Source organism: Belonocnema kinseyi, chromosome 6, assembly GCF_010883055.1.
Source record: "Belonocnema kinseyi isolate 2016_QV_RU_SX_M_011 chromosome 6, B_treatae_v1, whole genome shotgun sequence".
Lineage (NCBI taxonomy): Eukaryota > Metazoa > Arthropoda > Insecta > Hymenoptera > Cynipidae > Belonocnema > Belonocnema kinseyi.
The window spans coordinates 78,482,570-78,506,494 of record NC_046662.1 but is presented as its reverse complement, the minus strand read 5'-3'; the positions used below and the strand labels follow the sequence as shown (position 1 = coordinate 78,506,494).

The following is a 23,925-nucleotide window of genomic DNA, read 5'->3' as shown; positions in this document are numbered from 1 at the left end:
GGAGTAATTTTAATTATAATATTTTAGATTGTTTTAACAAATTATAGATTTAATAATATAGTATATGATAATAAATTCTTTTGTTAATGTTGTATAAGGTAAACAAAATTATAAAAATATTCTTTGACAATACTACAAATAGTTTTTATTAACATAATAATTTGACATTCTCATTCTTTCTTTTGCATTACTTCATTTTTAATTCCTCTCAATAATACGCTTCCATTGCAATTTTCTAAGTCGATTAAAAAGAATAGATTTATTTCTACTCTTTGGTGGAACTTTCGGTAAAGGAAAATTCGCGTATTGATGGAAATTCTAAATTTGAAAATTTCTGAATTCTTCTCTTCTTGCCGGGTATTCAAATTATTGTACTGCTATCACTGGTTAAAAAACGCATAACCTCTGAAAAATATATCCATTTCGGGAGTTACATGAAAAAATAAAAAGTTTGAACAAACTAAAATTTCTTCAACAATTGAAAAACAGTTTAAAACCTGGATATTTTTAATATCACCGATTAGTGATGATTTATGAAATAACAAATTTTAAAAAAGCTCAATATTAACAAAGATATTAGGCAATATCTTTGGTCAAAGTGCCTTTTCCAAAGATGTAGAGAGATTATTTTTTGCACTTTGAGAAAACAAAAAGTATCAAAGATTGTGGTCCTTCTTAGAAATCTTTAAACTTCTCCGGCTTTTTTTTTATATCCCTTCAAATTCTTTGCAATCATTTTAAAGCTTTCAAAGTATCTCGAAACTGACTAAAATCTATTTTAATCATGTAAAATCTTTAAAATATTCTTCAATTCCTTTAAATCTCTTGACAATCCTTAAAATCTTTGAATTTTTGCAATTAACTTTTAAATTAATTGCTTAACATTCTTTAAAGTTACTAAAACTGATGGAAATATTTTTGAATCCTTTCAAAATAAACTTTAACATCCCGCAAAGTCCCTAGTAATTCCTTGAAATCACTTGAATTGTTAGAAATCTCGTAAGATTTCTTGCAAATCCTTTCAGGATTTTTTTAACATTTAATAATGTTAACCTCCGAATTTTTTTGAACTCCCTTCAACTTCTTTGAAATAATTTCAAATATTGTAAAATTGACTAAAATTAATTCAAATCTTTTAAATCAAAAATTCTTTAAATTTTCTTAGGCTCCTTAAAATCTCTTGAAAATTCTTAAATCAATCAATTTCTTTAAATTCCTTGAAATCTCCTAAAATTCATTACATCTGTTTTAATAACTCCCTATTAATTCCTTAAAATGTCTTAGAGATTTCTTAGAAATCCTACAAGTCCTCCGAGTTTTTTTGAACTCCCTTCAATTTCTTTGAAATCATTTTAAAATTATTAAAATTGACTAAAATTAATTAAAATCTCTTAAAATCCTTCAATTTTTTTAGACTCCTTAAAATTTCTTGAAAATCCATAAAGCATAACATTTTTTTAAATTCCTCGAAGTCTCTTAAAATTTATTAAAATCTTTTTAAATAACTTTTTAAATAGCTTTAAAATCTTTAAAATCACTCTCTTAAAATCTAAAAATTTCTTGTAAATCTTGAAACGTTTTTGAGTTATATTTTAATCCTTTAAAATAAAATCTTAAAATCTCGTCAAGCCCCTATAGTAATTCTTTAAAATGACTTGAATTTTCAGAAATTCTTTAAGTTTTTTTTTGAAAATATTTAACTCCTCCGAATTTTTTTGAAATTCATTCAACTTCTTTAAAATCATTTAAAATTTTCAAAATCGAGTACAGTTGATTAAAATCCTTTGAATTTTCTTAAATTCCTTAACAAATTCTTTAAAAAACATCCCTTGAAATCTCTTCAAATTCATAAAAATCTTTTAAAATAATTTTTCAGTAACTCTCTTGACATTCTTTGAAATCACCTAAACTGCCTTAAAATTTGGGTTTAAAATAAACCGATTTGCCTCAAATTTGGAGATCATTTTTTTATGTATTTGAAAACACTGGGTGGGGGGGAGGGGCAAAAGAAATTTAAAAAAATAGTCCTCCAGATATAAATTAGAATGACCATAATGTATATTTATAAAGAATAAAGAAAAATCATTAAGTTCCTAAAAGTATTCAAATTATAAAAGCACATATAAGAGTTCAAATTTTTATTTTTATTTCTAATAATACACTATACAGAAAAGTTAGCTTCTTTTCTAAAATTGATAAACTTATATATTATAATACTATAAAAACTCCATTTCACGTTCGATACCGACGAATTTTAGTTGTTCTGTTGGTCCATATCTGTAAAAAGAAAATTAAAATTAAAATCTCATTGAAATTCCTCGCTGCATGATTCGCGTATAACCCTTAATAATGATTTAATATCGAAAAAGGTATTTTCCGGGAGTCTACTGAAATCCTAGAATAAAATCACCTGTCAATTCTACGTTTTTTCATGTATCTCAAGTTATTTTCACGTATAATTCTCCATAGTGAGAAGTTTAGCATTTTTGTAAACAATCGACTTGGATTGTGTATACAGTTTCAATTGTGTATTATAATGATTTTTTTCAGTTTTTAGGGTTTCAATTGATATATTTTATTTATAAAACTTTGAAAAATTATATTAAAATATATTCTTAAACATATTAGCACCATTAATTAATTAAATAATTAAATAATACTAAAACATAAGCAATCATGTTTTGAATAAATAAATTCATCGCATATTTAGGTAAAACTAATGCCGGTACCATATTAAATTCAATTTCAACCGATTCATATTCCTAACTTTTCAAGTAAATATATTGCATTTTAAACAAGAAAGATCAATTGTCAAACAAAAATGAGATATTTAAATTTTTAGTTAAAAAAAAAGTTTACCAAACTGAAAACTTTTCAACTAAAATGATGAGTCTTTAACTGCAGTACTTGCATTTTTAACCAAGAAGATTAATTTCTACCGAAAAAGACGAATTTTCAACAAAATACATGAATTTTCAACTAAAAAATATAAATTGTCAACTAAAAATCGCACAGTTACATTTTCAGTTAAGAACATTAATGTTTAAGCAAAGATATGAATTTTCGACTATAATGATCGAATATTCAATTGGAATAATTCCATTTACACTTTAAAAAAATATTAATTTTTACCCCCAAAAGCAAATTGTCAAAAAGAATAGTTACATTACTAAACAAAGTGATGAATTTTCAAACAAGATTCATTTTCTAAAAAAAAAAAACAATTTTTCAATAAAATAGATGAATTTGCATCAAAAACAAAGAAATTTTCCACCGAATAGTTTAATTTTTAACTAAAAAAAAAAATCAAGTCTCAACCAAACATGGAATAGTTAAATTTTCAGCTACAAACATTATTTTTAAACCAAACGGATGAATTTTTAATTAAAATAATGAATCTTCAACTTCAATATTTGAATTTTTACCCTATAAGTTTAATTTCTATTAAAAAATACGAATTTTCAAACAAACAAAAAAAAAAAGAATTGTCAACTAAATAATACAAATAATCAATCAATAATGAAATTGTTAAATTATCAGTAAATAAATTTTCAACCAGAAGATACATTTTCAAACTAAAAGATAAATTTTTCAAAGAAAATTAATTTTCTGCCAAACATGAAATATTTAAATTTTCACTTGAAAAAAATTAATTTTCAACCAGAAAACTGACGACTTTTAAACTAAAATGATGAATCTTTAACTGGAATAGTTCAATGTTTAATCAAAAAGAGTTTTTTGAACTAGAAAAGATAAATTGTCAACCAAAAATAGAATAGTTAAATTTCAGTTTAAAAAAATTAATAATCAATCAAAGAAATGAATTTTAAACTAAAATGATCCAATATTCAATTGGAATTTTCAGTTAAAAGGAACTATTTTTAAAACAAAGAAAAACTTTTTAAAAATTGGTACATTTTCAAACAAATCGATTAATTTTTAACTAAAATTGTGAATCTTGAACTATATTAATTGAATTTTTAACCACAAAGATTTATTTAAACCAAAAGGACGAATCTTCAAATGAAACAATAATTTGATAACCAAAAATTAAATAGTTATTTTTTTAGTCAAACCAATTAAAGTTCAACAAAGGAGGCGAATTTTCAACTAAAATGGTGAACTGAAGTATTTAAATGTTCAATAAAAAATAATTTTTTATACAACAAACAAAAATTTCAACTTATTAGCTAATTTTTTAACCAATGAGGTGAATTTTCAATTTAAATTATGAATCTCCAACCAACAACATTAATTTTAACAAAAAAGTTAAACTTTTAACCAAAAAATAATATTTTCATAATAAAAAATATGAATTCTGAACGAAAAATGCAGTAGTTGATATTTCACCAGAGAAAGATTCAAATTTTTAATTTAAAAAACATTTGAAAAAGAAAACGGTAAATAAACTGTTAATTTTTTAAGTAAAACGACGAATTCTCAAACAAACAGATTAATTTTCTACCAAAAAGAACAATTTTCAAACAAAATACCAAAACTACAAAAACGACCATGAAAACAAAAAAGCAATAGTTAAATTTTCAATTAAAAAAATTAATTTCAATCAAAAGAAAAGATAAATTTCCAACAAAATAGTTAAATACAATAATAAAAAGCTTCTTTTACAGAATGGAGACTCATTGTGATTTAATTTTATATTGTAATTTGAAAGAAAAAAATTAATCACACTCTCGAGAAAATTTTGACTTTAAAAAAAACTTCCGCGACATTTCTCTTGGTCCAATTACCACTTTTAATTATTTTCTTCTAGTAGTGAGATTTACCTGTAATCGAAAAACAATTCTTCACCAGGTTGAATTGCTCTCTTCGCGAAAATTCCGATTCGGTGATCGCCATTAACCATCATAACTTTGGCATAACAATTGGGATTTATGGAATGATTTGCGAATCTTATTTTATTTCCCTTTCTAGTGGCATCAACAACGAAATCTGTAAACAATTTAATTAATTAATTAAAACTGCTGGAAAAGTGAATTCCTTGAAAAATGGAAATAGTTCATACAAATGTCACTTGCCATTATTTAAATTAAATAAGAAGCTGCACATATATTTGTCATAGACTTTTCCGCGTCTGTCGGCTTCATCTTGGCTAATAATTTCCCCGCAATATTCCGAGATGAATTCGTTTTTAGCTGCAGACTCTTTGAGGAAAATTCCCCAGCCCGCAACGTCGGACGGAGCCATAAGTAAATGCTTATCTGAAAATAAAAAAATAAATGATAATCAAAAATTGTAACCTACTTCATTTTAAATATGAATTTAAGAACGTTACGATGTTTCAATTTTAGGGTGTCTACTCTTATACTAGGGGAAAAAATGCCCTGCCAATCTCAAATGTTTTTCAGGTATTTCTAGATTTTTTTAGATTTAATAATTCGTAGAAAACTGATTTTTTGGCTTGAAATTTCAACAGTTGGTTAGTAAACTGAACTATTTGGTTAAAAATTTATATATTCGGGCTTAAAATGTATCTACTTTGTAGAAACTTCGTCTTTTTAGATTGAAAAATCAATAATTTGCTACAAAATTCAAATATTTGTTCAAAAATTTGGATTTTTGTTGAAATTCAGTTTTTTTTTTAGAAAACTTCAAAGTTTCGTACAAAAATCGTGTTTTCAGCTTGAGAATTCAATAATTTAGTAACAAAGTACATTTTTTGTTGAAAATAAACTTTTTTTGTGAAAAATTCTTATTCTTGGCTTATCAATTTCGTAATTTAGTCCATTTGAAAATTCATTACTTTTGTTCAAAATTCGTTGTTTTTGTATAAAAATTGTTCTTTTTTCCTAGAAATCTAATATTTTAATGTTTGAAAATGTAATTTTTTTATAGGAAACACATACGCTTGGATAAAAATTAACTTTTTTGTTGAAAAATCATATATTCATGTTAAAAATGCAACTGTTTTGTAGAAAATGTTTGTCATTTTAGCTTAAAATTGGACTAATTTGGTAGGAAATTCAACTATGTAGTTGCAAATTAGCTTGTGTTGAAAATTAAATTTTTTGTGAAAAATTCTTATTTTTGGCTTAAAAATTCCGTGACTTAGTCCATTTTTTTTTAGTAAAAACTCTTACTTAATTGAAGTTTCAATACTTTTGTTGAACATTCGTCTTTTTGATAGATATTTCATCTTTTTTTTTGTTAAAAATGTAACTGTTTGGTAGACAATTAATTTGTTTTTGTAGAGCAATCAACAATTTGGTAGAAAATTATTCCTTTTAATTTGAAAATTCAAGAATTTGGTAAAAAAATGAACTGTTTGTTTCAAAATTATCTTCTTTGTTAAAAACTCATACTTAAGGTTGAAAACTGATTTCCTATAGAATAAGTCTTTTAGCTTAAAAATTCAAAAATTGGGTAGACAATTCAACTAGTTCATTGAATGTTTATTTATTAATGTTAAAATTCAACCATTTTGTAAAATGTATGTCTTTTTAACTTCAAATTTTAACAGTTTAATACAAAATTTAACTAATTGGTTTCAAATTAACTTTTTTATAAAAAATGCAATAATATAGTTGAATTTGATCCGACGAAAATTAACATTTTTTTTAAATTCATATATTTATTTGAAAATTAAAATCTTTTGTAGAACATATTTATCCTTTTAACTTAAAATCTGACCAATTTGGTAGCAGATTCAACTATTTGGTTGTAAATAAAGTTTTTTATTGAAATATCATATCTCCATGTTGGAAAATTAAGTGTTTTGTAGAAAAATCGTCTTTCTAGTTCATAAATTTAAAAATTCAGGAGAAAATTTAAGTACTTAGTTACAAATTCACTTTTGTGTTAAAAATTAATATTTTTGACTTGAAAATTCCGTAATTTAGTCGATTCTTTTTTTAAGTAGAAAGTCTTACTTAGTTGAAATTTCTCGATTAAAATTTCAACTTTTTTTGAAAATTCTTCTTTTTGGTCCAAAAACCCATAGCTTTTTGTACAAATTTTATAATTTTTTTTTGAGTTTGGAAATGCATTTTGTGAGTGCACAAAATTCATCTATTTGATGAAAGTAAACATTTTTTTGTATTTTTTATAGAAATTTAATATTTTTTGGTTACAACTTCAACTGTTTGGTACAAAAAATAATCTGTTATTGTTGAGTATCAGTAGAAAATCCTTTTTTTAGTTTGAAAATTTAACTGTTGGGTTCGAGATTACTTTCATTATTGAAAGTTCATACATTCAGATTAAAAAATCAAGTGTTTCGTACCAAATTCGTATTTTAGCTAAAAAATTCAACAATTTGGTAGAATAACTAATGAAATGATTGAAAATTAGCTTTCTTCCTGAAATTTAATTTTTTGCAAGAAAATTAATTTTTTTCTGTAGAAAATTCATATTTTTGGTTAAAAATTAATGTTCTTGTTGAAAATCCATTTATTAATGATAAAAATTAAACTATTTTATATAATATATTTGTTTTTTTTGGCCTGAAATTTGAGAAATTTGGTGGAAGATTTCACTATTTAGTTGCAAATTAACTTTAGTGTTGAAAAACTTTTTTTGGTAGAAAATTTAGTAATTCAGTTGAATATTTTTTATGACTGAAAAGTCTTACTTAGTCGACAATTCAATACTTTTGTTGAAGATTTGTCTTTTTAACTTGAAATTTTACCTGTTTGGTACAAAATTAAACCATTTTGTTGAAAATAAACTATTCTGTTCGAAATGCATTTTCTTTAGTGCAAAATTCGACTATTTCGTTTAAAATTGATGTATTTTGTTGATTTTTAATTGTTGGTTAAGAATGTAAATTTTTTTGTTTTAAAATCAATCTATTTTGGTAGAGGATTATTGAAAATTCAATTACTTGGTTAAAAGTGGAACTGCTTTGTTAAAAATTTATTTTTTTTTTTGTAGAAAATTTAACTATTTTTTGACAATACCTTTGTATTGATTTTGTATTTTGTAGAAAATTTGTCTCCTGAATCGTCTTGGTTAAAAATTTAACTATTTAATTGAAAATTATTGTATTTTGTTGAAAATTCTTATTTTTTGGCACCATAAAATTTATGGGAAAAAAATAAAAAAATAGGAAAGAAAAATGAGAAGGAAGCCAACAAAATTCCTTTGCTTCTCGTTTTTTATATATCTCGTTTTTTTTATTTTTATTATTATCAAATCACTATAAAAAAAAGTTTCAGTACTATTTATCAAAGTATGAAAAATTTTTAGCAGGTAGGAACAGCACCGAAAAAACGAAGACCTCCCATTGATACCTGAGAATCAACTCTTTTTCCTCTTTTTTAGTTTTTTTCCTACAAATTTTTTTCTTTTTCAGGAAACTTGTTTGCTTTTTTTTGTAAAAAGATCTTTTATCAAATTAAAATAAGAAAATTGTATGGTGGTTGTCCAGATTCGGTCATTGGATTCTTAATTTTCTTTTCAGGAATTCTATGTATTAACTTGATTATTGGACGTTAAATAGGATTTTAAATTTGATTTTAATCAAATTTAAAGTTCTTAAATTTACAAAAAGAACAAAAAAATACTTACTGAGTCCGCGTTGAACGCTGACATTTTTACAGGATATTTTGGCAATACGATACTGATCTGCGCCACAAGTTTGACACAAGTCAGGATCGCATTCACGCACAGCCAAGTAACAAGGACACTGTTTGGTGTTACATTGAGCTTTACACCTGCATCCAGGAAATCGATTTTGGCACTCACTACTGCACTGACAAAACTTCTCGCAGAAATTTTGGGCTTGAATACAAGGACATGAATTGTCGCAGGGACGATTTGGATGATCGCAGGGGGAGTAATTGTGTACGTGATTCGCTCCTGAAAAACAAATTCATCATTTTTAAACTTTAATCAATCGTTAAAAGAATTTCTTTTTTTCATTTTTTCAACTGCCTCTTTCTAATGTTACCAGAATCCTTCTTGAGTTGTATTTTCCTGCAGTGGACAGACCAGAGGCGATGTTTCTTCTTCTTCTTTCTCGGAGGAGTCATGTCCTTTAAACTTTCAACCGCTGGAATATCAGATGCATCCTTTTGAGCGAATTTGTAAACTTCTTGACAAGTTTTAGTTAACATGATTTGAGCTAAAGCACATGGATTTCCAGGGAAAGCTTTATGTAAAGCTCGGAAGACACTTTGTTCTGATCCAGTCCAGGAAAATTTGGTCTCAGCTACCGCTTTCGATTTTATTTTTAAGAGAGAAAAGGGCGTTTGATTTTCTGGCTGTGACTGGTTTTGTGCATCTTCCGATTTTGAATCCTCATTCACGTTTTGTGAAAAGTCTGAAAAAAGGTAGATAAGGTCTTAGCTAATGGAATTTTACCAGGGTGGCCGCAAAACTTTTTTTTCAACTTTCCCTGCATTTTTCCTTTTCCCTGACAATTAATATTCAAAGACCAGCCTTGTATCATTTTAAAAATAAAATCTTTTACAAACGGAACAGAAAAATTCGAAATTAATATTTTTAATTTTTTGTATTGCAAACAAAAAGATGACTTTTCTACCGTAAAGGAAGAATTTTCATAAAAAAATATGTATTTTTGCCGAAAAAAGATGGAATTAAGGAAATATTTACATTTTCAACCAAATTAATGAATTTTCAATAAAATGGTCGGATTTTCTAACAAACCCGTTGAATTTTCGACCCAAAGATAACATGTTAGGAAAAAACTTGAATTTCCAACAAAATAATTAAATTATCAACAATATAGTAGATATTTTCATTAATTCGTTGAATTTTCAACAAAACAAATTTAACCAAATAGTTGCATTTACAATCAAATGGTTGAACAACCCAAAAGACATTTTTTAGAAGACAGTTGAAAACGAAAGAAAACAATTTAAGATTAAAATTAAACATTTTTATTTATTTCAATCAAACAATATTAATTTAATGTTGAACAAAATAATTAAATTTTCAACAAAATAGTTGAACTTGAGAGCAACTAAGACGAATTACCAAGTGAATAGTTGAACTTTCAAGCAAATAGTTGAATTTTTAATGTATAAAGATAAATTTTAAACCAAATGACCGAATTTTTGATAAAAAAGATTAAACTTCAACCACAAATAGTTACAGTTTCAACCAAATAGTACAATTTTTCAGCGAAAAGACGACAATTTTTGAGAAGAATGTTGAATTTTCAAACCGAAAAGTGGAATTTCTTACAAAAAGATTAATTCGTCGCAAAAAATGTAATAGTTGATAAAAAACAACACATTTTCAATAAAATAGTTCACTTTTTTAAACAATGAGTTAATTTTTTTTTAATTTCATTTTTCAACCTAAAAAGATGAATTCTTTCTGGAAGTCTCTTGTGACGACTAGAATGAATTTATCAGGGTTTTGCTTCAGATTTCTAGGAGTACAGTCCAAAAAATCAAAAAATCCCAATTGTTGAACTTTCAAGTAAAAGCGATCAATTTTCTGTAAAACAGTTAAATTTTCAATCCGAAAATATAATAATTCAACAAAAAAAAGTTAATTCTCAACCAAAAATTGCATTTTTAAATGAAAAAGGCATTATTAACCTCAAAAACATTAGCCCTCTAACAAAAAGCATGAATTTGCAACTAAGCCAGAGGAATTATAACCAGTTTAACCAAAAAGACAAATTTACAACAAAATAGGTAAATCCTCAACCAAAGAAGATTAATTTTCAATCAAACAGTTGCATTTTTATACAAAAAATATGAAATTTCTCCTAAAACAAATGTATTTTGACATCAGAAAGTCAAGTCAAAAAAAAAGTCGTTAAACTTCCAACCACGAAAGATTTTTATTCAATTTTCTTCCAAAATAGTTGAATTGTAAACCAAAAATGTTCCAAAAAAGATGAATTTACAACGAAATAGTTGAACCCTCAACCAAAGAAGATTAATTTTTAATCAAACAGTTGCATTTTCATCCAAAAAAAGATGAAATTTCTACTAAAACGAATACATTTTTATACAAGAAAGACGAATCTAAAAAATTCGTTAAATTTTCAAACACGACAGATTTCACCGAAAAAATTCACCCAAAAAGACGGATTTCTAAATAGAATAACTTTTTTACAAAATGTTTGAATATTTAACCAAATAATAAAGTTTTTAACAAAAAATATAATCGACTGAAAAAAAAATGAAATACATGGGAAATAAATTACTAACAAGATTATTATATCAGGATGCTCGCAAAACTTCATGTTCAAAATTCCCGAAATTTTGCCCTGACCATTAACATTTAAAGACCAGAATCTTAGTCTTTAAAACTTGCAAATTTATTATTCTTTACAGTCATTTAAATCCCTGACCTTTACAAGACTTTTAAAAAAATCCCTGAACAATAAAATTTCCTGACTTTTCCCTCATTTCTGGGTCAATCAGGAAAAAGTCAGGGATGTTAAAAAAAGAAAAATTATCTTAAAGAAACGTTCGAAATACACAGTAATTTTAAATGAGAAAATTTGTATTAGAAAAACTTTACAAAAAGTTCGATATTTCAAGCTCAGTTAAAAAAATATATCTATTCAAAAATCGAATAATTTCTTCATTTTTTAATGGTTTCATGTTTAAAATTCTGAACTTTCATGGTAAACAAAAAATTAACGTTGTTTTAAAATAATTCAATTTTAAATGAATAAAATTGAGAATTTGATTCATTTTGAATATGAAAATAAAGGTAAATTTATTTCGATTTTCAAAAAATGTGCCTAATAAATTATTACGTTAGATCACAATTTTTGTAATTAAATACAAATTTAGATTTTTAGAATTTCAGATGTTTTCACTTTTAAATATTCAATTTAATTTTCATTTTTAAATTACCAAATTTTAATCGTTTTGAATTTCAATTAATTAAAATTGAAAATTTTTCACTTTTGAATGATTAAATTCTGAATTAATTAAATTAGATACAACACAATTTTCATTCTTTCAAAATTTATAAGATCTATATTTGAAAATTGGAATTGGACAATATTCCATTCTTAAGTATTATATTAAATTTATTTTCTTATTAATTTTTAACGACTCTTTGTTCACTAAATAATAATAGTCAGCATAATCATAGTATGAGTTATCAATACATATTAATTAAAGAAATTTGAAAAATATAACCTAAACATTTGAATATTAAATATTGTTTGAATTGCTTGAACGATATAAATATTAATAAACAAAACGTTTTTATTTATTTTCATATTATATTCGGAGGATAAAAAAGAATCCTAATAACCTTGACAACTGCCTCCTTGACTATACTTGTTGCTGTCATTACTGTCTTCACTACTCGCTTCATTTCCTGAATCAACACTCGTTTGCTTCTTTACTTTCCTCGGTGCGCCTCTTTTTTCTTCTCCGTCTTCGTCCTTCACATCGGCTGCTTGCGCCGCGAGTTTTTCCTTCATTCCCTCCTGAAATTCCAAATTCATTACTTCATTCCTTGATTAAAAAAAAAATAGTCAGAATAGAAAATTAAAAAAGACATACTAAAACATACCAAATGCATATAACAATCGGGAGAACATGGTTCACAGAATGGTTTCAACTCAGGTCCCTTGCGCTTTTGTAAATTGGGCCCCGGATGAGAAGCTTGGAGGCCTAAAAATAACCAGAGACATTTTCAAATAATAATAGAAAAAAAGACAATATTTTTATTGGTATGATTGCAACAGGGCCTAGAATTTCCGACTGCAGAGTTTAGAAATGTTTCTTTGATATTTCTAAAAAATATCTAAAATCCGGAATGCTTTTAGGCCCTGATTCCTGCACTTCAATGAATACAGCAATCGGCGATGAATGATTTCGGATGAGTCCCTCACGAGCTTTCTGTGATAAGCGAAAAAAGCGCTCGACAAAATGCAAATTTTTACCTTGAGAGTTCCCTTGGATGCCACATTAATTAAAGGATCACACAAATTCTAATTAATTACTTTTCAAATCCAGATTAACTCAGATTGTACAGATGTTGCATAGTTTATCACATGTGATTTATACAGGGCGCCTACTCAAATCCTGGAAAAAATTCCCTGACAATTCCAGGCTTTTATTCCGGTTATAATTTTTCATAGTTTTATATTAAATTCAAATTAAAATGCTTCAAATTCCTAACTTTTCCAGTCAAATCATTGAATTTTCAACAAGAAAGATGAATTTTTAACCAAATGGTCGCATTTTTAACAAAACAGATTAATTTTCAATAAAAAAATATGATTTTTCAACAAAATATATGAAATCTCAACTTAATAGTTAAATTTAGAACTGTAAAATATCAGTTTTCAACCAAAAATGGAATAGTTACAGTTTTAGTTTAAAAAATTGATTTTCTAATTTTTTAAACCAAATTGATAATTTTTTAATTAAAATAATGAATTCAACTGGAATATAGATTAATTTTTAAACCAAAAGATGAATTTCCGACAAAACAGTTTACCTTTTAACCAAAAATATTAATTTATGGCTACAATGATGACTTTTTAATTGGAATACTTAAATATTTAATCAAAGATTAATTTCCTATAAAAAAAAACAAACGATTTTTTAACAAAATAAATAAATTTTCGACAAAATAGTTCAATTGACAACTAAAAGATAGATTTCCAGGAAATAGTTAAATTTCAACTAAAAAGATCAATTTTTAAACAACCTAATGAATACTCAAATAAAATTATGAATCTTCAATTGGAATAGTTAAATTGTCAACAAAAAGATGAATTTTCAACTCAGAAGATTACTTTCTACCTAAAAGATAAATTTTCAATAACATTCATGAATTTTCAACTAAGAATAATAGATTTTAAACCATAAATTGAGGTTAAATTTTCAGTTAAAAAAGTTCATGTTCAACCAAAAAGATGAATTTTTAAATAAAATGATCAAATATTCAATTGAAACAGTTACTTTTTTAACTAAAATGATTAATCTTTAACTGGAATAGTTAAATAATTAACCAAAATGTTGAATTTTCAAGAAAAAAGATTATTTTCTACAAAAAAAAAGACGAACTTTTTAAACCAAAGTTGTAGTTTTAGGTTTTAAAATAACAAATTAAAAAAAAATAGTTACATTTTCAAATAAAGTTATAAATTTTCAACTGAAATTATGAATATTTAACTGGAATAGATCAATGAAAAAAAAATAAAATTACAAATGCTATGTTTAATCTTGATCTAGAATTATTGATTTTCAAACAAAAAGATGTATTTTCGAGCAAGAAGATTAATTTCTATAAAAAAACACGCAATTTCAAGTAAAATGGATAATTTTTAAACAAAAAGTTGAATAGTTAAATTTTTGGTTAAATAATTAATATTTAACCATAGAGCTGAATTTTAAACTATAATTATGGAATATTTATTTGGAAGTTACAAACAAATTTTCCACAAAACAGTCAATGTTTCAACTGGAATAGTTAAATTTAAAAAATTAATTTTCAGCTAGAGAAAAAATGAATTTTCAAATGTCGTAGTTGCTATTACAACTGAAAAAAAATTTAATGAAAAACAGTTAAATTCAATAGAAAAGATGAATTTTCAACATGAGTTGCATTTTTAATCAAGAAAGGTTTTTTCGGACCAGATAAAGTAAAAATTGCAAAGAAACGGTTGAATTTTTAAGCAAAAAGATGGTTGCTCAAACCAGAAAATTAATTCTATACCATTAGAGAACGAATTTTCAACAAAATACATGTATTTTGAATCAAAACCTTGTATTTCAAACAAAGAAAAAAGAAAATTTAACAAAATTGTTAAATACAATAATATAAAGCTACTTTTACAAATAAAGATTCATTTTTATTTAAAATTAGATTATACTAAAGACAAAAAAATCCCTGATATTTCCAGGTTTTTATAGGCATATGAAATTTCCTTGACGATTCCAGGTTTTCCGGGTAGGGTAGACGCTCTGTTATATCTTTGCAATCAGAGTTAGATTTTTCGAATAGAATTTATTTAGAAAAATACTCACGGTGTAAGAAACAGTCGTATTTGAAACATCGGCGACAGAAAAGTGTGTGAAAAGAATGCATAACTTGTTCTCTGGGAACACTTTTTGCATTTGGGCCATCGATGTTTGGAGTACATTCTGGTGGCAAAGCATTCGGATCCGATCTCTCGGTTAGTTCTATATACTTTTCTTTGAGCTCTTCTGGTTTTCCCTTATCAGGAAACATACAAGAAATTGCCTGTAACAAAAATATTTCAAATTGATGTAAATTCCTGTTAAAAAAAGAAGCATCTAACAACCAAATTTGGACTACAACGAACAAAAAAATCCTATTGTAATCTGAAAAAAATACATTTAAAAAAAAAATAATTAAGTAATTTTCGAACAAAAAAAAAGAGGAAAAAAAATGAGAAGGCAGCCAACCGCATCCCCTTCCTTTTCTTTTTCTTTCTTTCGTATTTTTGATTTTTATTATCATCAAATTACAATAAAATAAGATTCAAAACAAAAGAATAAATAAAATTGCACTATAATTGTAATGCAATTTTATTATTTTATTTTTATTTAGAATGTTATTTTATTGCTATTTGATGACGAAAGAAAGAAAAAGAGAAGGAAGGGGATGTGGTTGGCTGCCTTCTCATTTTTCTTTCCTCTTTTTTTATTTTTGTCCGAAAATTATTTATTTTTTAATTTTTTTTAATATATATATTTTTTTCAGATTACAACAAGATTTTTGTTTGTTTGTTCGTTGTGGTCCAAATTTGGTAGTTGGATTCTTGTTTTTTTTTTACTTTTTATTTATTTAATTTTTTTAAACAGGAGTTTACATCAGTTTGATTATTGGACGTTAAATAGGGTTTTAAATTTGGATTTTAATCTAGTTTAAGTTTCTTAAATTTTAAACATATTTCAGTTTTTCAAATGATGTCTCAAGTCCTCTGAAATTTTGTTGCATACAACACATGAGCAAAATGCCCGGAAAAGAGGGAAAATGGGGTGATTTTTCACGAAAACAGGGGAATAAATACTTCGAAATAAAACTAATATAGATACTACATTCAATTAAATATGAAACGCTTCAAATTTATAATATTTCAAGGTGAAATATATTTGTTTTTCAACAACATAGTTAAATTTTGAGAAAAATTTCACAGTCGAACATGCAATAAAGAAACAAATTAATTTGATACCAAACAATTGCATTTACAACTAAATATATATTTAGAAATGTGCCAAAGTTTAAAAAATAGTTAAGTTCTTAAATAAATAGTTGAAATTTCAATCTAGAAAAATGAATTTTCAAACTAAAGGTCGAATTTTCAAACAAAAAAGATAAAAATTCTACCCAAAATATTTGCATTTTTTAACCAAATAGTTGAATTTTCAAGCTAAGTCGACGATTTTTGTTTAGAAAAGTGTGGAATAATCAATCCAAAAGGACGAATTTTCTATTTAAAAAGACCCATTATCAACAAAATCGTTCAATTTTCAACCAAAAAATAAAATTTGTTAACAAAACAGTTAATTTTTTAAACAAAATCATGCAATGGTCTACAAAATAATCGAATTTTCAATAAAAAATGAGCTTTTAACAATAAAATTAAGATTCACAGTTGAATTTCGAATCCAATAGTATGAAAATTTCTATTTAAAGAGACAAATATTCATAAGAATAGTTCAATCTTCGACCAAACTGATGAATTTTCAATAAAATGGATGAATTTTTAACGAGATAAGTAAATTTTCAATAAAACAGTTGAATTTTCAAATAAAAATGATGAGTCTTTAACAAACAAAAAAATCTATTTTTAACAAAAAAGTTCATTTTAAACCAAATAACGAAATCTAAAAATTGCTTTGCTTGTGTAAAGCATTTTGCTTTACATTGATTCAAAATTTTGAATATGTTAAAAGTTTTTTCAGAACTTCTAAATCTCTTTTAAAATAATTCAATTTCTTCCTAATTCTTTTTCCTAAATCCGGAATATTTAAAATTTTTTCCTTAAAATCTTTCAAATTAATTTTTTACAATTTTAGAACTCTTTAAATGATCTTTTAAAATTCATTTTTCAAAATAAAAATTCATTTTCAAATTTCTTACGAATCTTAAGAAAGTGTTTTTTATTTTTTTTTAGAAGCCCTTTATATTTGTTAAAAAGCTTCTAATTTTTTTTAAACATTCGTCTTTTTCGATCAAAAATCCGGATTTTTGGATTAAATTACATCAAAATAGTAGGCCTTTTAATAAAAAAACACCAGCTTTTGGAACGAAATCACTGACTGTTTCACTGTACACTTGAATTTTTCACCTAAAAAGATAAATGCTTAAATTGTCTAACAAAAAAGATTAAACTTCAATCCAAAATAGTTGGATTTCCAATCAAGTAATTGCAATTTCAAGTTAAATTTTTTTTTAATAATTTGAATTTTTGACAAAAACGTTCACTTTCAACCAAAAAATATGACTTTTAAACAAAATGCTTGAATTTTTAACAAACAAACAAAATTATAACCAAACAGTTGCATTAATAACCAAAAAGTTAAACCTTCAAGCTAAAGTCGAATATTGTAGAAAATAGTAGAATTTTCAAATCGAAACTTGAATTCTCAATCAAAAATATAATACTTGACATTGACACCAAAAAGGCGGAAATATTAACAACAAAAATATAATTTTAAAACCATAAAGACGAATTTTTTATCCAAATTATAAATTTAAAAAACAAGAGGGAAGGTTAAACATTCAGAAAGAAAAATTAATTTTCAGCAACAAAAAACAACTAATTTTCAACCATAGATACATTTTCAACGAATAATGTAATAGTAGATATTTCAACAAGAGAATATCTGAATTTTAAAGTGCAAAATAGGCCTATTTTTTGAATAAAATAATTTACTTTTTAACCATATAGTTGGATTTTCCTGCTAAAAAGATCAATTTTCAAACAAATGGTCGAAATTTTAACAACAAAAAAATAAACTTCAACCAAAAATAGTTCAATTTTCAAGCTTCAGGTGAATTTTTCATAAATAATTTGAATTTTCCAAAAAGAAAGTAAATTTTCAATTGAAAAATATGAATTTTTTACAAAAACGTTTATTTGTAACGAAAGAGTTGTCTTTACAAAAAAATAGTTAAAATATTAGTTAATGTCAAATATTGTAGAAAAATGTTGATTTTTAAACTCGAAAAGATGAGCTTTCAACAAAAGCATTACTTTTCAACCAAAAATATAATAGAAGACTTGAACGAACAATATTTGTATTTTCTTATTCGGTTGGATTCTGTTGATATCTCAGCGAGAAACCAAGAAAAAGGGGAAAAAAATGAAGAAAACAGTTTGAGTTCTGCTGTTATTTAAATGATAAAATGTTGATCAAACCTACGTTAAATATTTGGATAGACGGAAAAGGACCATTTTCATAATTTTTGTTCGGCAAATCTTCTTTTCTTCCTTTATCTTCATTTTTAATCTCCTTCTCTTTCGCAGACTCTTTTGATTTTTTCGGCGGATCTTTCTCCTTCTCTTTTTCTTCCTTGTCACCGTTGGCGAGAGCATTTACCAAATCTACGAAAATTGCATCGTCCATGAAGCCAGACTCTTTGTCGCCATGAACCTGAAAAAAATATGCTATGAATGAATGGCTATTCAATCTTACTAGGTAAATAATTCAATCAACTTTAACAGTTTATCTATGTAAGGAAGCGTACTTAAATTATGTAACAGCCCAAGGGAGGGAGGGGGGGGGGGCATTTTGTTACGATTTTATACCGAAAGGGGGGGGGGCACTTCACTCATGTACGTAATTTTTGCAAATTTGCAAAAACTTTCATCTGAAGATTATCTTTTTAGTTATAAATTTTATTACTTGCTTGGAAATTTAGCAATTAAAAAAAATAATAAATTTTTGGTTGCAAATTCAACTGTTTTGTTAAAAATTCGTCTTTTTTTGGAGGAAAATCATTTTTACTGAAAATTTGTCTTTTGGATTTGAAATTTTATCTTCTTCAATATGAATATTGCATCTTTCTTCGAAAAAATGCAACTGTTTTGTTAAAAATTAAACTATTTCAACTATTCAACTACTTTTTTGAACATTTGTCTTTTTGTTTGAAAAATTCACCTGTTTTAGTAGAATTTTTATTTTTCTTGTACAGAAAGGAAACTGTTCGGTTGAAAATTTAACTATTCCGTACAAAATTTACCTTTTTTAAATTTAATATTTTAGTTTTGAAAAGAGAGCTGAAATCGTTTTCGGATGAAAATTCAAACTTAAAAATTGTTTGCGTATTAAAAATTGCTGTTTTAAGAGATATGTTATCTTTTTTGGTAGAAATGCAACTGTTTGGTTAAAAATTGAACTAAGTTGTTAAAAATTCATACCTTTGGTAGAAAGTTTTACTGTTTTGTTTGAAATTTATATATTTCGTAGAAAATTTATTTCTGTTTAAAATGTTTATTTTGGTGCTGAAAAAAGGTGAAATTTCATCTTCCTTCGATAAAAATGCAACTATTTGGTAGAGAATTCAACTTTTTTGTTAAAATTCTTCCTTTTTGGTAGAAAAAAATTCGTCTTTTTTATTGATAATTCTTGTTTTTCGTAGAAACTTACTTTTTGTTGTAAAATTCATATTTTGATATTAAAAAGTTTACTGGAATCGTTTTTGCAGAAAAATCGAACTATTGAAAAACAAATTTTTTAATAAAAATTCATCTGTTCTAAACGAATTTTCATCTTTTTTGATAAAAATGCAACTATTTTGTAGAGAATTTAACAATTTTGTTAAAAAGTCATCGCTTCTGATCAAAAAGTCGTATTTTTGGATTGAAAATTCAATTTTTTTCGTAGGAAATTATTTGTTGTTTAAAGATTGATGTTTTGATCGTGAAAAATCTACTGAAATCTTTTTTAACAGGAAAGTCTAGTCTTTTTTTTTAACTTCTCTCTTTAATTGAAAAATTCATATTTTTAGTAGTAATATAATTTCTTTTTAAATAAAAATTCAATTTTTTGTTCAAAATTATTATTCTTTGCTTGAGTATTCAAATATTTTGTTTAAAAGATTTGGTTAAATCACTTTGTTAACAAAATCATTTTTTTTCTTGAAAATTTATATTTTTAGTTAAAAATTCACCTCTTTGGTAATAATATTTTTAAATTGATAATTCAACTACTTGGGTAAAAGTTAAACTACATTACCAAAAATTTATCTTTTCATTGAGGGCTTATGCCTGGTTAAAAATTAAACTATTTAGTTAAAAAGTATTTTTTTGTATAAAACTAATCTTTTAACTGAAAATTTAACTTTCATTTTTTCAGGATTGATTTTTTTTATTTGAAAATTCTCTTTTTTCAGAAAAAAATCATTTTCTTGGTTTGAAATGTCATGTTTGTTGGGTAAAAATGTATCAGTTTCGTTGAAAATTCATTTTTGGTTGAAATCATATTTTGGTTTAAAAATTCAATTTTTGTAGGGAAAATTCTTTTTTTCGCTTGAAGGTTAAACAATTTAGATAAACTTTTATTTATTTTCTTATTTCTTTTTCTACATTTCTTTATTTGCTGAAGATTCGTTTTGTTTGCCTTTAAAATTCTGTTTTTTTGTTTGTTTAAACTGCATTTTTTTTTATTGAAATATAGACTATGACACTTTTTTGTTGAGAATTTATCTTTTTAAGTCAAAAATTCAATTATTATGCTTAAAGTTTAATTATTCTGTTGAAAATTTAAGTTTTTGTTCAAAAGTCATCTTTCATAGTAGAAAAGACATTCTTTTGTTTAAGATAAATGATTAAATTTGTAAATACAGTTTTATTCCGTTTACAAAAGGTGATATGTTAAAATTATCAAAAGATTAAAATTCTGGTATTGGAATATTAATGATCAAGGAAAATGAAAAATCAAGAAAATTTGAAAATGAAGTTCTCGGCGGACCCTCTTCTTAATTCTGCTAGCAATAACTAGCAAAACATTTCTGGAAACTAAAAAATACGTACAATAAGAGGGGGGCGGGTGAATATTTTGTTACCGTTTTTTACAGGGGTAAGGGGGTCTTAGAGAGGTCCTAAAATCCGTTAGGTAATTTAAGTAAAGCCCCTAAGAAGAAGATTGTTTTTCACCTTGCCATCATAATTTTTAATCAACTCCTCAATGAATGTTCCATCTTGATCAAGAATTTCATCCCCCATGTAGGGAATATTGTGGAGAACGGTCTCGTCTTCAACCATAAAGTTTTGCGATATGCCTGCCCATGTATACATCATCGGTACGGGTGCAACGGAATTTACAACTTTAATTGGACATGTTTGAGATTCTCCATCAGCACTCGTCACCTCAGCTTTTTTCATGCAAGAAACATGTGGTGGGACTTCCTGCATTGCAAACCACATCGCTTTTCCGTCTATCCAATATTTGTTTTCTGCTTCCAGCAATTCTGTTCAATTTTTTATTTTTATTTAAGGTATAATACGATAGAACTTGGCAGGGGTAGTTCTAAAATTATGTTATACTATCAGAGGGAGCAGAGTTAACACATAATATGGGCAATATAAATGTGAATAACAATTTTTTGAAATACTTAAAAAAGAAAATTAGTGATTTTATTTCAAAAGTAAAGCATCTATATATCAGGGTGGCCGTTTTAATCACATAAAAAAAATCCCGGTTGGCAAGCGTTTTTCACGTTCAATGAAATTACAAAATTCGAACTCTGAAATTAAACATTTTTCCATCTGAAGTAATAAAAACTGAGCTTCAAATCATTTCAAGCAATTTTAAGCTAGAAATATTAAAAATTGATTTTAATTTTAAATAGTTAAAAAATCCTTTAAAAACTTTAAGATTTAATTTCAAAATCGTGAAACATCTATATTTTGTTTTACATTTATTAAAATTTTAAATTGTTTTTGAAGTTTTTTCAGAACTTGTAAACCTCTTTTAAAATAATTCTAATTCTTCCATATTCTTTTTCCTAAATCCTGAAAAATTAAAAACATTTCCTTAAAATCTTCCAAATTCATTTGTTACAATTTTGGAACTCTTTTTAGATATTATCTTAAAATGAATTTTTCAAAATAAAAAGTCATTTTAAAATTTCTTACGAATCTGAAGAAAATGTTTTTTTATTTTTTTAGAAGCCCTTCACAATTCTTAAAAAGCTTCTAATTTTTTTTTTTTTTTTGAACACTCGCCTTTTTGTATAAAAAATCCGGATTTTTGGGTTGAAAATCTCACTGTTGAAAATTGAACGGTAATGTTGAAAATTCATCGTGTTGAACAATTAGACAATTTGGCTGAAAATTTATCTTTGTAGTTTGAAAATTGAAATACTTGGTTCCAAATTTATCTATTTTGTTGAAAATTCGTCTTCTTTGCTTAGAAGTTCGAATATTTGATGGTAAATTCAACTCTTGAGTTTAAAATTAATTTCTTAACTTAATCGAAATTAATATATCTAATTGTAATTTAATTTTTTTCAAATTAAAAATTCAACTGTTTTCTAAAATATTCAACTTTTTAGCTTAAAAACTCAACTCTTTCGTTCAAAAATCATCTCTTTTGTTAGAAAATTATCTTTTTGTAGTTAAAAATTCAACTATTACGTATAGAATGCAATAAATTTCTATTTGAAATCTTAAGCGTTTCATATTGAATTCAATATGGTATTTTCAATACATTAATTTTATTTAATAGAACTTTTCCTCCTATTTTCGTGAAAAATCATTCCATTTGCCCTGTTTGGAGAGCTTTTTTAGGATGTGAAATCTGTTAAAATAAAATGTTTGTATGTCTTGTGTTTTTTTAAATATTTTAGGCGTCTATCAAATGTAATCGAAGAAACAAATTTTACTAAAAAAGGGGGGGGGGAGGTTGTTTGTGACGTCACCCGGGGGTTCAAGCTTCTACATTTGTGGCCTGGAAGGGGAGGGGTGGAAACTTTTTTTCAAAATAGCGTGACGTAGTTTTCGAATAGCCCCTAAACATATATTTTTACCCACTATGTAGTATAAAAGGTACAAAACCAGACAAATTTATTTTGCCAAATACTTTCAGTCTTGACATTTAAAAAAAAAGGCATTTTTGACCATACAAATTATTTTAATGATTAGTTCTTCGTATTAGGATTCTTCATTGTTTTTTCCAGTAGAAACTTCGCTGACATGTAAAACTCATTCAGAGATACTTTGTTTACTCTATTACTCCAAAATAATACAGAACTGATATTTTGATGCATATTGCCGTAGTAATTTTGTTCAAAAAGAAGGAAACAGAGTTGAAAGTTAATAGAAAACTTTAAAACAGCAATACAAACTGTATTTTTATTGAAATATTTAGTAGTTTGTATCAGCAAATAAAAATATAAAACTGGAATTACTGACCTGTCATAACCTTTCTATTCTGGTTCCAGGCTATTTTCACCTCATCTGCACGTTTGTGTCGTTTCATTTGCCTCAGACGCATGTATTCTGATCTTACGCGTTTTTTCCATTCTAAAGATACTTTGAGCTTCGACATTATTAGTATTTTAAGGCCAAAAATCAATTTTGGAAACAACAATCACAATTTTTATCGTCTGCTCCACAGCCTCATCCCTGTCTCTGTCAGTCTGTCTCTATGTTCTGGCGCAAAGATATTTTTGTCTGACCAAAGATATTATTATCAGAGAGATCAGAGATGAGCTGGAAATATCTTTGGGTGGGGTGGGAGATTGCCGAGATAATGGAATAAGAGAATGTGAAAAACATGCGCTGATAACTGCGCCCTCTTGGCAGATTACCTAAGAGATACTTTGAAGCCGCAAGTTGCACGTCGGTAAATGACGAAAGTTAGCAATTTCTGAAATGATTGACCAATTAAGTTTCTGCCAGAGATTGGTTTCTGCCAGCCCCATCAAAGATATTATAAACGTAGATGCGTTGCGGGCTTAGTTGCCCGCCATAAATGTAGACGGCGCGTCCGGCGAAAAAAGTCACTTCCCCTCTACCCACCGCTC

At 25.9% G+C, this 23,925-nt stretch overlaps 1 protein-coding gene across 1 annotated transcript; it reads right to left on the bottom strand.

Moving 5' to 3' along the window:
- Positions 1-2,147: 2,147 nt before the first annotated feature.
- LOC117174914 (histone-lysine N-methyltransferase E(z)-like) lies at positions 2,148-23,644 on the bottom strand. The gene is made up of 11 exons (XM_033364366.1): positions 23,312-23,644; positions 21,053-21,366; positions 18,318-18,548; positions 14,949-15,165; positions 12,481-12,581; positions 12,217-12,394; positions 8,909-9,280; positions 8,527-8,817; positions 5,037-5,219; positions 4,785-4,950; positions 2,148-2,277 (listed from the first exon to the last, which is right to left on the bottom strand). Exons 1-11 carry the CDS (start codon positions 23,445-23,447, stop codon positions 2,217-2,219), a joined length of 2,250 nt encoding a protein of 749 aa, XP_033220257.1. The 5' UTR covers positions 23,448-23,644; the 3' UTR covers positions 2,148-2,216.
- Between the last annotated feature and the right edge of the window lie 281 nt (positions 23,645-23,925).

Coding starts and splice junctions, on each gene's coding strand:
- LOC117174914 (XM_033364366.1), bottom strand. CDS start 23,447: ATGTCGAAGCTCAAAGTATCTTTAGAATGGAAAAAACGCGTAAGATCA. Junction 12,395..12,480: donor CCGATTGTTATATGCATTTG/GTATGTTTTAGT, acceptor TTGGAATTTCAG/GAGGGAATGAAGGAAAAACT. Junction 8,818..8,908: donor ACAACTCAAGAAGGATTCTG/GTAACATTAGAA, acceptor TTTGTTTTTCAG/GAGCGAATCACGTACACAAT.